General features: G+C 42.9%; 1 protein-coding gene across 1 annotated transcript in view; it reads right to left on the reverse strand.

Annotated features, from left to right (window-relative positions):
* satb1b (SATB homeobox 1b) overlaps window positions 1-14,438 on the reverse strand; it is a 63,400-nt gene that overhangs the window by 10,814 nt on the left and 38,148 nt on the right. Inside the window, exons 10-11 of the mRNA XM_073484570.1 lie at window positions 11,019-11,090; window positions 10,279-10,434 (exon numbers count right to left, since the gene is read on the reverse strand). Of these exons, the coding sequence (XP_073340671.1) occupies window positions 10,279-10,434; window positions 11,019-11,090 (228 nt within the window). The remainder of the gene's footprint in view (window positions 1-10,278; window positions 10,435-11,018; window positions 11,091-14,438) is intronic.

Raw genomic sequence — 14,438 nt, forward strand, 5'->3', positions numbered from 1 at the left:
AGTCTTTATATGCAAATAGAACAGCTCTGAGTGACTGTACAAATAATCTTTGGTGTACTGTGAGGGAGATAGGGCAATGGAAATGGGGTCAGTGGCCTTATTTGAACTGCAATTGGAAGGCCAGCAATGGTGCCAAAAAATAAAGTGAAAAACTCATTGTACTCTGCTCGCAGACAAAATATGACACCACACAGTCCTATTCATTCATCTATTAGTGTCTTTATTCAATTTGTTCTTTAGCGTCTTCAGTCAGTGAAAGTTGTTTGCTCAACAAGCTGTTCAGCAATTACTTTTACACTGTATGTTACTGGAATAACACGAGCACTGGAGTGAACTTATAGCTTACAGAGATGATTGCGGTGCCATTTGTATCATCGGATAAAAAGGTCGGGAGAGCAAAGACCCAAACTCTCCCAAATAAGTCTCTTCAGTCCTTTAATAACCCTCAAAGACCTAGACAGCCTGCGGCGACTACAAATAGCCATTGTTTTAAATGTTTAATCATTTTTTAACCGCTGCTGCTTTTCAGTGGTATCATACACGTCTTGTTTGGGCATTCAGGGGCTCCGTAGTGAACGTGATTGCACCATCAAGTTCTGAAGCATTTATTTGCCAAGGACACCGGCGTAGTTTCTTCCTCTGGGATGACGGGTGATGGTTGGAGCTACTTTTGTTGTTCATATTCAACAGATAATATATTCCTCTGAAAAAGTCACTGTTAGGATTTAATAACTTTTTCTATTTACTCTCTGAACTTTTGGGACACATCTACATGGTCTGGAAATTAAATACAGGATTACACCTGTTTTTCACAAAAAAACTTGGAGGATATTATTACAAAAGATGGCTGTAACTTGCTTAGGAAAGGTCAGATGTAGACAACAATTCATGAGGAAGTCTAAAACATCAAAGTACATCTTTTTAAATAAAAAAACTAAACTTCCTGGGGTTTCGTCTGAGTTCACAGTGAAAAAAATGGCTTTTTGGACTGCTGTTTTTCAAAAATTCTAGTAAATTCATCCATTCTCAGACAGAGAAAATGTAAAATTGGGAAACTTTAACTTCGGCTGATTCAAATGATCAGCACTTGATGCTGATTGCTAGAATAGGGCAGGAAAAACAAAATAAATACAGGAGAGTCAGGCGCTAGGTCTCTGAGGGTTAACAGAGGGACAAGTGTTAATCCAAATTTATGCTCCTCTGTGGAGGTGTTCTGGTGGTCCCGCCATCAATGATTCAAGTGTAGGAATTAATTTATGGTTCAACGAAGGATTTAACCCATCGATTATCGTTGTACCACTCCAACACTAGCTGAATAGCAATGCTTATGTTGTGAATTCATTTTATACCCAAAGTAATCATGTTTATATTCTTTCATTGACTATGTGATAGACAGATGATCACTGCGAGGGCAAGGTTTGAAAATGACTGCTAGCTAGATCTTAACATACAAATTTGTCTCGCTAGAGAAAAAGAGAAGATTACTGAACTGTGCATTCATTATATACCCAAACTAATCGTGTTTGCATTCTTTCATTTACTTAGAGCACAGTGACGAGAAGGTTTGTGCTTGAAATGGCTTTGCTAGATCACAAAATACAAAATAAAAGAAGATTTCTGAGCCCTTGTTGAACATGCGCCATCTTGAAAAATGTTTACAATGCGGTCTCTAATAAAGTCTCCAGTTTTTGAGAAGGACCATGTCGGTGCTACGCAGCATCTCAAGCAGCTTAATGCAGAAGCATAAATCCACCTTTACTCAATCCCATCAATTCTGGGAATTCAAGCCAGCGATCCAGCGGTCACAACCTCGCCTCTCTCACCATTTCAATCGTCAACAACATGACTGGACGTCATCGAGGGAAAATAACGCACAAGACAGCAGAGGGTATAAACATATTAAATATTTCACGTGGTTGTAGAGGAAAAATAATTAGTTACAGATAAAGGAAATTAACATTTTTCTAAAAATATTCTCCCTGTTTACACCGTATCTAAGGCTGTTTCCCATATGGTGATCAAAGAGTTGAATTTATTAAGCCACATTTTTATTTACCTCTGCATCATTTTTCATAACCTCGCCATCTGATTCCAAATCACACGCTGGTCCTGAGCATTCGTAAGTTGGCATACTACAAACAGACGGATCAAACGGACATCTTTTGAAATGACAGACAGGCCCTAAGGATTGTTGGATCTGTGACCACAGTAATGGATGATGAAATTTCTAGTTCTCATGTGTACCAACGAGGAAGCCGCTTCTCTCTCTAGGAAAGCTTCCGAGGATTAAAAAACTGAGTCATCTGAATCGTTCGAAACTTGCCTTTAAAATATATATTTTTTTGTTATTAAATCACGGTGATACGACTCTGATGTCTTGTCAGAGTGGATGCCTTCCAGATTGTGGTTGCCAGATTGTGTCACCATCCTCTTTTGTGAGGATGTCAGTGGCTGAGCTTTAGGAGAGAAATTTGCTAGTCTGAATCATACATGCCAAACAATTAATCTCTATTCGTGCTGCGACATGGAGAAGTCTCAGCCAAACAGTGAACGTTTTCTGAAGAGGGGTCGCGACCTTTTCAGATACAATAAGCGAGTTGACAACAATAACAGACTGACAGCTAACACGACACACATTGTGGAGGCTAGGCATGACTATGCAGGAAATGGCCCTCTCTGTGTCAGCACTTGCTCCCAGAAACAATACCGACCAGTTCTGTGTGGCGGTTTACGTCATGGCTGCCGAACCAATAAAGTGTGCAGGGAATTTTTGAGCAACCAAATAGAGGCAGATGGAGCATAAAGAATAGCCAAAGGCAAATGACCAGTCCATCTAAAATGGAGCACATTAAACATCTGTGTGGTTACTGTGTTTTTTTTAACTGCACGTTTTGTTCTTTCCCAGCTAAGTTGTTCTTCACACACAGCTGCACATAGCATAGTAACAATAATACAACCTGGGAGTTCCCCGGTGCAACAACAGGCTACATGTGTTGGATTTTCGGCAGGAGGAGTGCCTTGCTCAAGAACAGTAGAAAACAGACAAGAGAGCATGTCTAATTTGCTCATTATTTGTCCACAGAAAGAACAAAACATTTGAAGGTAACGTAATTTATCTTTTGAAAATGGTCTCTAAATATCAGTAGACATCAGATTCTAGTGAAATTGTGTTTCTCTTTGTCCACAAAAGCACTTCAGCTTGTTTGTGTGTACAAAATGGCAGAAAATCAAGTCACTGATGATGCTACAGTACACGTGCCTCTTTGTATCAAATATTAGTATAGTTGAAATTGCACCATAATCTAGTTTAGCCTGGTGGTGGGCTGATATTTGGGTACCAGCACTGTCTGCACAGCACACTGAATGTTCAAACACTGTTCTCCCACCACAAATTTACCTCTTGTTTATAATCTTTTCTGTTCAATACTGCCGAGGCAGATGGAGGATGAATGCACAGAAGACAACAAACACGCTGAAGATGAACTAGAGATAAACAACGACGGCAGCAACATTACAAACACAGAGAGCACCTACATGGAGTCTGATTCCATCAATTATAAGAGCTTGATTGAGATTTAATTCAAAGCTTGGGTTTAATTGCTAATATCAAAGCGTAATTAAGCTGATAAATCATGACTGATCTTATTGAATTAGAGATTGAAATAGCGGAGAACCTGCAAATTGTCTATGTCAGCTAAATAAGTGTTCTTAATTGGCCTACAAGTTTGCTTCAGATACTAATGAAACTGAACAAATTTTCCTCCCCAAAAAAGTCTTCATATGCAGTTGTTTATTCAGAGCTATGGCTGTGTGTCTTGTTCAACTTGGAAAATCATCTTGAACTTAAAATAGAATATTTACACAAGTGGCAACAAAATAAACACACAATCTCAAATATCTCTCTGTGCGTGGCTGAAAAGGCATCTTATACGTCCTCCTCCAGGCTCAATCTATCCAGTATATTGTAAAAATAGTGACTGAAAAATATGGTGTGGACAGAGTGATGAGGATGGAAAGTCAGTTTCCCTTTGAGAGAGAAAGATAAGGACACAGAGAGGAGATTGTGAAAGACAGAGAGGGCGGATAATGCTAGCAAAACCAAGTGCACACAAGCAGCAGCATGAGTACTTGGATAGGTCCTAATATCTCCCCATGCAATTCCCCCTCACTCAGTCACACACACTCCTGTATGCACGCACACAGACACACTCTCTCTCTCTCAGACTGCATCTGCTGGAGCTAGTGGCTGTAGTTAAATTGAAATATTTCCCGGCGTGTGTCAGAAGCATGCAGAATGATAATTATGACAGATCTGATTAGGCGGGCCGAGTCGGGCGGCTCCGGGCTGCAGGTGCGACCTTGTGCATTCCTGAGTGTGTAAATAAAATTAATTACAAGCGTAGGGGGCGCGCAGCGCGTGACATCAGCGCGCACAGGGGGGACTCCCACGGGGGGCACCCTAATGGAATATTTTCCCCGAGTCTAATAATACAGTTGGTATTGACTTGAGGTAATTAGGGGGATCATTAAAGCGCTTTTCCCGGCGTATTTGCCTGCCTGATCAGATTAGCGAGAATGGGCCTCAGAACAAGCCCTGTGTGGTCTGTCAGGAGAAGTGGAGACAGTGGGAGAGGGTTAGCTAGCGAGCATTTGTAGCAAAGTAAGAGCTAGCAACATGCTGTCACTGGGACAAGGGAAGCATCTGCTATCACACAAGGTGAGGACTAGCAAGGTTAGGCATGTGGCTAGTAGGCTAAGCACTGGTTAGGCCTTGAGAACTTAACATTGAGGGAGGACTGGTGAACTATTAGAGAGGTGCTCAGTTCAGTAGCAAACTGGCTAACACCTGCTCCACAGTAGAAGACATTTGTCATATAATAATGCATTAGAGGTGATGACGAAGAGACGATTTGGAGTCCTGACAGTCGGGGTAGATTCCTAGTTTGGACTGCAGGGTAGGAGGCAGGCGAGGAGGAGGGAGTGGGCTGTGCAATTGGAGACAGATGGGGTGAGAGGTGGCATGTAAGGCGTAAGTGAGAGAGATGGCAGGAGAGACACAAAGTGCTCTGGGCATGCTCAGTGAGACCCCGAGCTCCTGCTAGGAGGAGGAGGGTTCGATGAAACAGGCAGCGGAGAGAAAACAGGCTGGTGGGAATTCCACTGTCCATTAAACAATAAGAGAAAGGCTCATTTCAGAGGGAGGGGAAGACTTACCGTTTGCAAGATAATTCATTCGCTAAATTAATTATTCAGACAGCTGGGTCTCCAGTTCAAGAAATTGTGTCTTTAATAATAGAGAGGATCTGGCCTAGCCTGTTTCCCATGGCAACCTAATAACCAAGCAGGCACAGGAGATAAATAAATAAATCAATTAATAAACAGTCACGGCCTTTTTAGATCCCTAGGGGTTTTGATATGCTCGCTCTGATCTGCCTAATTTGAGGGAGAGAGAGGTGTGAAGAACTGTGAAACAAAAAATGAAGACATCTCGCTGCCTGCCCTCCCAGAGCACACAAAGTACAACTTATGAAAAGTGGAGCAAAATTTCACTGTGTTGCTCCAACACACAGCCCCCAGCAGTTCCTGATATTAAAAAGCATCTGAAAACATCTTCGCTGTATCAATCTTACTATCCTAGGATGCCATTTAATGCCATTTGTACACAACTCTTCATGCAAAACATGACTTCTAACACACTGACCCCAAGTGGCTTCTCAGTAACAGACAAACCTCTGAACGGTCACAATCTAGAAACAGACACCCAAAAGGTCAGCCATCTGCCCCTCTTGTTAAACAGCCATTGGATGGAGCAGAGTGATAGAAGTGGTGTGTGTGTGTGTCGTGTGTGAGTGTGTGTCACGGGTCTGGTCTGGTTGGGTGCCAAAGATCTGAGATTTAAGATGAGAAAAGCGTTTGAGCCCCAATAAAACACGTAGGACCACGAAGCTGATTCTACCTCGAACGGGAAATTAGTCATTTTTCAAACATGACGGAAGTCGTTCCAGTTTATTCTGTCATCCGACTCCCTTCCGACTCATATCAGTGTCCCCCACCCGCCTCCAACCACCTCCACCCACTCCCCCACCTCTCCAGACCAACAAGGCACTCACCCCCTCCACCACCACCATCACCACCACCCCCCCACCCCTCCACTCCAGGGACTGCCGTGCCAGGCGGGTGCAGGGTGACAGATGGCATACACCAACCTCCCCCCTCGCTCTCCCCTCTCCCCCCTACTGCACCAGCCCCCCTGCCCGGCCCCCCCGGTGGCGCAGCGGCGGACCAGATCAGTGCCATTCTGTCTCATTAGAGCCTGGCTAATTAGCGTAGCCTCTTCCAGGGGAGAATGAGCGAGTGAGAGAGAAGCAGAGAGAGAAAGAGATGGGGAGAGAGGGCGGTGTTGGTGGCGGTGACTGCGTTCTGTACTCTTCTGGTCATTGAGGAGTCGGAGGGCTTTGAGCCCCGCCGTGCGCAGGACTCCCAGGGTGCTTGTTTTATGACAGCAGGGACTCTGATTCTATCCGTTGCGCAATTCCTCTCAGGAAGTGTCGAGGATGTTTGGACATAAAAGTCGTGTCAAAGGAATGCCCCCAACCCGCTCCGCCCCACCCTCGGCTAACCTCCCATCGCTCAACTGAACATTAGCCGCCCTCTTTGCCAGGCTAGCCAACACAGCTAGCCTCCCCTGTTAATGTGGATGAAAACAAAGCACAGTAGCTTGCTGGATAGCGCCCTAGTTCTACTCAGCCAGTTAATAATTTTGACATCGACTCCAGGCTATCCAGATCGTAGCTTCCACCTCTGCAGGCTAAAATGAAATGGGCCGTTTGGCGAGTAAAGCTACTTCTGGCAGCGCCGTCGCTGGATTTGAAACATTAGCGCGCAGATGTTTTCTCCAAGTCTGACATCTTCTGAAGCTAAATTGAGATGGAGCAGTCTTGGAGCAGGTCGATCAGTTAGAATCACTGAGGACTGGATCATGAATAATGACTCGGATTTTATCAAAGAGTGAATGTGATATCTGTCCTAATAAATCAGAATTGCTGCATGGATTACTTAAAAAAAAATACGTGTGCCCAGACTTGAAGTGAATGGCGACCATTAATCTGATAAAGTAATATGGCTTGGGTTAGATTCACTGCTCTATAGTTACTACGCTGAATATGTGGCAGTAAAAGAGTGATTGAAATGCAACATTGAATATGTGAGAGAGGAGGGGCAGTTAAAGGGTGGCTGAGGCCTGCTGTGGTTACGAGCCCTAGGAGAGGACAGGATGGCTGCGTTCCAGGAACCCCCAAACACACACACACACGTTCAAATGTGCCTGCACATAAACCCGTATTTGATGCACAGAAAAGCACACACACAAACATCTACATACAGTATATACACACATCTCAGCAATCAGTAAACTCCTGTTTACTGCTTTCTACCCAGAGGACCACTACTGCCTCTGACCTCCTTCACATCTCCATTTTCTCTCCTTTAAATCTCCATCACTCTTCTACTTCCCTTCTCATTGTATCATCCGTCTCTCTGCGAATGAGATAAATACGCTGTACATTAATGCTAAATACGCTAAGATTCACTACATGGTGCAGAAATACCCGCGCATATACAGGACTGACACCGACAGATCCTGGTCACCTGATCCTGTGCTTGCGTAAGCATGCTGGGAAATCCTAAGCCTGAGCTGAAGAGGCAGAGGTTGAACTGCACACCAAGCTGACAGGATGGTGCCAGCCTTAGTGATGAGGCCTCTTCCACACCCTCCCCCCACGATTATTTCCCCGGACCCCATATGGGCATGCTGCCAGTCCAGCCCATCCTCCATCCTCATCACCAACCATATCCACACTGCACTTCCAACCCCAGTACCAGCAGTCTCTGCTGGCATGGTGCTCTACCCGAGGCTTGGATGCTGGTTATTTTCTTCCTGCGAAGCTTCAGCTGTCATTTACAACATGTCGTTTAAATATACATTTTCCCTTTCTTCCTGGCTGACTGACTCACACTAAAGTAAGCCCATGAACAATTTACAGTGACACACTCAACACCTGGTATTCTAGCAAAAATGTCCTTTTTTGAAGAAATATTTTTCTTTTTAAATAAACAAGTAGCTAACCTCAGCAGCAATTTAATGTTCTGAAAAAACGTTTTGTTTGTATTTTTTATAGACAACTAACATCTACACTCGGGTACCTTAAGACCAGCATCACCTCCCTTTCCTGAGACCTTCTTTTTAAAATACAAAAATGTGAAGTAATCGTTTATGTTATTAGTATCGGCTGTGAGAAGCAAGTAATTATCAGTTATTGTATCAGCAGGAAAAAAATCTGTGTCGTGCATCCCTGCTATTTTCATTATTGATTAATCGAGTTATTACATTCTTGATCAATTGTTGGTCAATAAAATGCAAAATGACTCAAATGATTGACTGAATAGCAAAATAGTTTCCATTAATGTTCTGTTTATAAACATATTTGTTGCAGCTCTACTGCTTCTCTATAACATAGGAATCCTACAGCTCCCATCGTATGTATGGAAGGGACAAAAGACAAAACACTGAAGGTACAGTTTATAAAACTAAATAGGTAAAACTACAACCTTATCCCACTTCAAATAAAAAAGAAATAAGGCAATTGGTGGATTTTTAGAGGAGTTGTGTGGAAACAGAGACTGAAAACTGGGTGCTGGTCTCTGATTGTCAGAGTTCAGGGGTCCTGATGGGGAGGAGCAGGCCTGGCCTGGCGGTGCCGGTAGCTGTGGCAATGCCGGCTGGGTAGTAAGGGGGGAGACCAGCTGCCCGGGGAGCGCCCATTACGAGATGGAGCCAGAGATAAGTGCTCTCCCAGGCCCCCTTTCACAGGCATAATTAGCACACTTCTTATCTGCTGCTCAATTCACATTCACACCCGCCTGCCATGAATGGAACGTGAAAGAGAGGCAGAAATCGGGGGAACGGGAGAGGTAGAGGGGCAAGACAGAAAGATGGGAGTGAGGTGGAGAAGGCAGGGTGGAAACCTGTTCCCAGACAAACCTTCATTTGAGAAGAGAGAGACATGTGCGAGTTAATGCTGCGACCGCCTCGCTCTCCCCCTTTCTCTTTCTCCATCCTTCCAAGGAGTCTTTGAACTCCTTAACAAAAACAGTGGTTTGTGCATCAAACTGCAATTTGGTAAAACAAAGCTATCTGGGGGTATAATCATCCTAATCAGCAAGAAAAAAATAAAGCCTTTGCAGATATTTCTAGATTATTCCGCCCTTGGTGATCTATTTCTCCCCCCCATCTTCTTCATCAAGCACAATTGTGGAAATCTTCCCAACTCTGCCTCCGACAGACACATGAAAACCTTTAATAATAACTCCTTAGTGCGACATTTTTTAAATTACTTTTAATAAAGAGTTAAACTGGTGCTGTGTTTCCAACACACACAGGCTTGTATTGTGTGAGCGCCCTGCTCTCTGGGAGAAGATAACAGGGGCCCCATCGTCTTACTGAGCGGAGCTAATATAAACAGGTTTGTTTGGTGTTGAAACAGTGTCGACTGCTAAACTCCAAACCCACAATAAAGAGGACATGTGTCATTATGTCGATAAATCATCGCGGTGATGCACTGAGGCAAGTTCAGTTGGGGTTTGATGGTTATTACTTCTTTTACCTTTAACTGTTTCATGTCAAGTGTATCTTGTGTTAAATATTGTATCTTTATCTCTCTATAAACTGATGTGGGTGTCAGCTCAAGAATTTGCTTGTTTGGAAATCAACGGGACAGTCTCAAAGCTAAATGATCTCTATTCTCTTGCTTTAATTTTTGCGAGACATTCATCAGCCATGTGTCGTTTGTATGCAGGTTTAGTAATACAGTTTTGGATTTATCGCGGATTGATACCGCTGTAAGAGCTACTTTACAAAGTCAGATCTTGTGAAATGATTAACAGTATTTGTACATCATGCTGCTTTTAAATCAATAGAAAGAAAGTGAAATCCTTGTTTGACAAAATGATTTTCACAGACTCGATGTTGGATACTGAATAAAGACCATGTTTCATGATATATTTTCACTTCAATGGTGAAAAAAGACAGAAAGCTCTTTGTGTTTTGCTTGTATTGAAGCTTGAACCAAAATTGTCTGTTTGGTTTTCTGGAGGAAGACAATGACTGGGAAGCTGCTAACAGAAAATTTAGTTGGTATATTGCCATCAGAGCTTTGGATGTGCAGAAAACCTTCTTCCTTCTTTTTTGTTCAGTGAGCTGTTTAGTGTGTGTTTCAGTACCTGGCTCTTGGAGGCAGCCACCTTTGCGAACAGCGCCTGGGAAACTTTGGCCCTCTTCATCTCCTGCTGGATCTCATCGTAGATGGTGGAGTTGATGTTGAGGATGCAGCTCTCTGTTTTGCCGTTCCACTCGCTGGGCAGAGGCGACGGTTTCACCTGGTTGATCGAGTGAAGACAAAGGAAATTAGGTAAAAATCCTACACAAAATCGTACACATTTCCAATTAAAACTCTGCCAAAAATCTGCCAGATATGTCCTCGAATTTTCCTTTGTATTTGATAGATTTTGATTGTGTGCCTGGACTGAGTCAACTGTAGATTTATGATATTTATGTATTTTTCTAGAAGTGTTTTGTAACTGACAAACATTACTTTTCTTTATTTTTCAAGACTTTTTTATACCAAACTAGGCTAAAACACACACAAACTAAAGCTCTATTTGATCCAGATCTACTTATCAGTGTCATTTAAAGCTATGTAACAATGTAAAACAAAGTAATGCTACTCTTCTATATATATATCTTTGAGTTTTTGAAAAATTAACAGATCAAAATGCTGATACTAGCCATGCACCTGAGCGATAAATTCACATGTTGCTCCTATTAATGCTTCTGAAATAACAAGGAATTGCATGTTAGGAGATGATATGCTTCAGTGTGTGCATTATCCATGAGAATGTGTGCATTTATGTGGGTGGTGGTGGCGGTGTAAGGGTTGAGGAGGGTGGAGTTATTTGCTCACAGGGGAAATGCCCACAGGGATTCGGGGATTCCAGTCCTCGGGCCTCACGCTGTTACAGTCTTCCCTCCGGGGCTGCAGTGCCGGGAACACAACACAACAGTGCTTATTCAGACTCACATGAAGGAAAAATAAAGGTAATCTGGCTAAACACCAGCACACACACACACACACACACACACTGGAGTGTAGATTACACCCACACACGGCTCCACTGTTACTTTGCTCAAAAACACTTAGATGTGTTGTACGAAATGTTATTATTCTTGTGTCAAGCTGGTGATTAAAAAATAAATGCAAGTCAAGTGAAATCAAATCATCTTCATTCAGCGGCTTGTTGCATCTTGACAAAAATCCTTTGACAAGGTAACAAGTATCCTAATAAAAGCATTACCCAAGAACCATTAGCATATGAATCATTCCATACGAGCCCTTTTGAAAGCAGACATCCACAGGGTTGGGTATGAGTACAAGTACAAGGCATTCAAATAAACCATAATAACACCAACAGCTACTAACTCATGAAACAGCCTGTGCTTAAAAACATATATATTAAAGAACTGGTCTAGACACCTGATACGAGCTCCTTTATGTGTTAAAAAACAATCATACGATCCTCAAATTTGTGGTGAAACTGGAATGTCTGCGCATTTCTGAGCCTTTCATCCTGTTTTTTTTTTTTCACGACAGCTCGACGTGGGCTTGTCAGTCTGAGCGGTAGGTTACCATGTCAAGCTAATTGTTAAGGCTGGGACGTGCGCTAACTGGCTTTGGGGGGGGAGTTGAGCCGACCCATCAGCACACGTGAGAGAAACATACCTCTGCATCTGTTTTTATGAGGCCAATAAAAACCCTCCTCTGTCTCTGGCTCAATTGCCACCCTGGCTGATTTATGTGCTTGAATTCACACCGCATTGCTCCATAGGAGAGGCTGGCAGATGGCCAGGTGTATGAGTGTGTGAAGGTGTATGCGTGTGTTTGTTGGTCTGAGAATTGCCTTGTGTAGGAACAGGTCTACATGATAAATGTCAATGTGTTTAAGGTATACAGGTGAAGTATATTATGCCTTAAGATATTCGATTGATGTGCCAACAGTAGTCTGAGTGGCGTGATATTAAAAACCACAAGCCAGAGTTCTGGGTCATGTTTGAAATAGTTACAGATTGCATGCCATGTAGTAGTGCTTGTGTTTCTTGTTCAGCCTGAGAATCTGTGTCTGTTTTGTAATGTGTTTCTAGCTCTGTGCGCTAAAAGGCCCTCGGTACATTCATTCTAATTCACCTGATGTGATTATTGAAAATCTAAAAACTCAGTTCCAAATCCCTCTCTCTGCTCTGCTTCTGGGATGTTAATAAAAACATTAACAGTGGGCTATTAAACAAAACAAAATGTGCACTCTCCAACTCTGAATCTCTGTCCTACTGATTGTAAAGATGAGCTGTGAACTGCAAAGTGGCCCTGCTAAAGTTCAGCACCGCTGCTTCAGAATGCCACTCTGTCTGTCTTAGTTTTGTAAAGACAGCAGCTGCCGTCATGCTGAGCAGTTTCAGAGGGAGGCTCCATTTCGGAGATGGGTGGGCCTGTGCCTGTGCCTTTCTTTCCTCCACACCTAAATAAAAGCCAAATCTTCACCGAGTACCGGACAGAGGAGGCCTTTGTCCGCCCCTCTCACCTCCCAGATGCAGCTGACCGCACTTCAAATGGGCTTAAGTGGCAGAAAGTTGCCACATACCTTTCAAATGAGGGACACTGATCTGCGGTGAGGGTACAAAGTTGTGCTGTGGCACGCAGTGATTTTGAAACGGGGGACCGACTAAAACTAAACGATGTTTGATCTTTCACAGAGCTCGTCATCAGTGAGTGAGCTATACTTTGAAAATGGGAGGGCTGTTAATGCTGCCTAATGCATGGTAAAAGGTCAAAATTAGCACAAAAAATTATCCACCATTTGTGCACCATTCTCACCTGTGTGGTGAACGCGGGGATGATGCAGAACTCATTTACATGCAGAGGGAATGTACTGTACCTCGACAGAACAGACAGGCTTTTATTTATTTCATGTGTTCTCAGACAGGTCGTAGCCTGATACAATGGAGGGGAATGTGAGGTGTGGAGCAAAACAGCGTTGGGGTGGTGCTTTTATGCATGCTTGCTGTCGTCACATGAGAACAAAGTGCGCTAATGAGTGCAGTGCATGACTGTGTCTGTGTTTGTGCAAGAACACACAATGCACTTTTTACACTCTAATAGACTGAATAAGGGACGAAAAGAGTGACATTTTTGTTTAACCTCTTGTCAAGCCTTTGAAACCTGGCTGATGTCAGCGGGCTTGTTACACATGTCTGGATTCGGTCCATGACACCACCGCAAAGACAAACAGTAAATTCCAACACTCCGACTTGCTCTCACACCTGCTCTCATTCACACACTACCAACAATATCTTGTCATCACCAGCTAAACAGTTCATAGGACTAGTTATTTTGTTTATATGATGAATGAAACCTTTGTCTTTCTTTTTGTTGCATGCCTTCTGAACTATGGCCGCACTGTTGTGTCAGCGATCTGAACTTTTTTTTCACAATAGTCTGACTGTGCAGTGATTCTTGGTAGTTATACAAATATTTCTCTAGTTGTTCGCTAGCTGGCAAACTTGAATGGTATGTGATGGCTCGGGTGGGTAACAAGGTTGTTGCAAAAGTGATTTATTTAGTCAGTTAGTTTTGGCCAGATTCTTCTTCCTCAGACTTGGATCTGGTCTTACCACAGCTGATGTTCGTCCCTCTGAAATATAACTACACATCTGACCTACATGGTTGTCTGCCTTGTGTGTCCACCACGTTTCCACTGCTGATCGTGTTTGTTATTTGTTTGTTTTCACCCGAGTCCGATTCTTTGTTGGTTGGCTGGATGGGTCTCGGCCCAGAATAAACCCCATTAACTTTTGGTGTGAAGCCAAATAAAGGACCGGATCAAGGAACTTTTTCTCTTATTCTTTAACATTGCGAGATAGCAGGTTTTTTTTGTTTTTTTTTGACATTTTAATTAATTTCTCAGGGAATAATGCACGGATCCTGATGAAAATATCTGGCGTACTTAGGAGGCTGGTATCTATGAGTGAGTACATTTGCGGATCCAAATAAAAATCTGAATTAAAGGGGACTGTTGGGTCTCTGCTGAGTGCCATTCTAGATGCTAAGGAAGGACAGTAAACACATGCTGATATTTTCCTTTTCAGCAAAGCCAGAATAAAAATTGTATTGAGTTATCTAGGAATAAAATTCTGGCTCTTCTCTCTGTGATTTTCTTTTAGAGAGTGAATAAATTAATGTAAATCTGATTACTTTAGGTGCGTAGCAGATGCTTAACACTGGGTTGCAATGCACAACACGTCCATCTACTGCTGCAGGGGTGCTATAACAATC

Source organism: Pagrus major, chromosome 17 (assembly GCF_040436345.1).
Source record: "Pagrus major chromosome 17, Pma_NU_1.0".
NCBI lineage: Eukaryota > Metazoa > Chordata > Actinopteri > Spariformes > Sparidae > Pagrus > Pagrus major.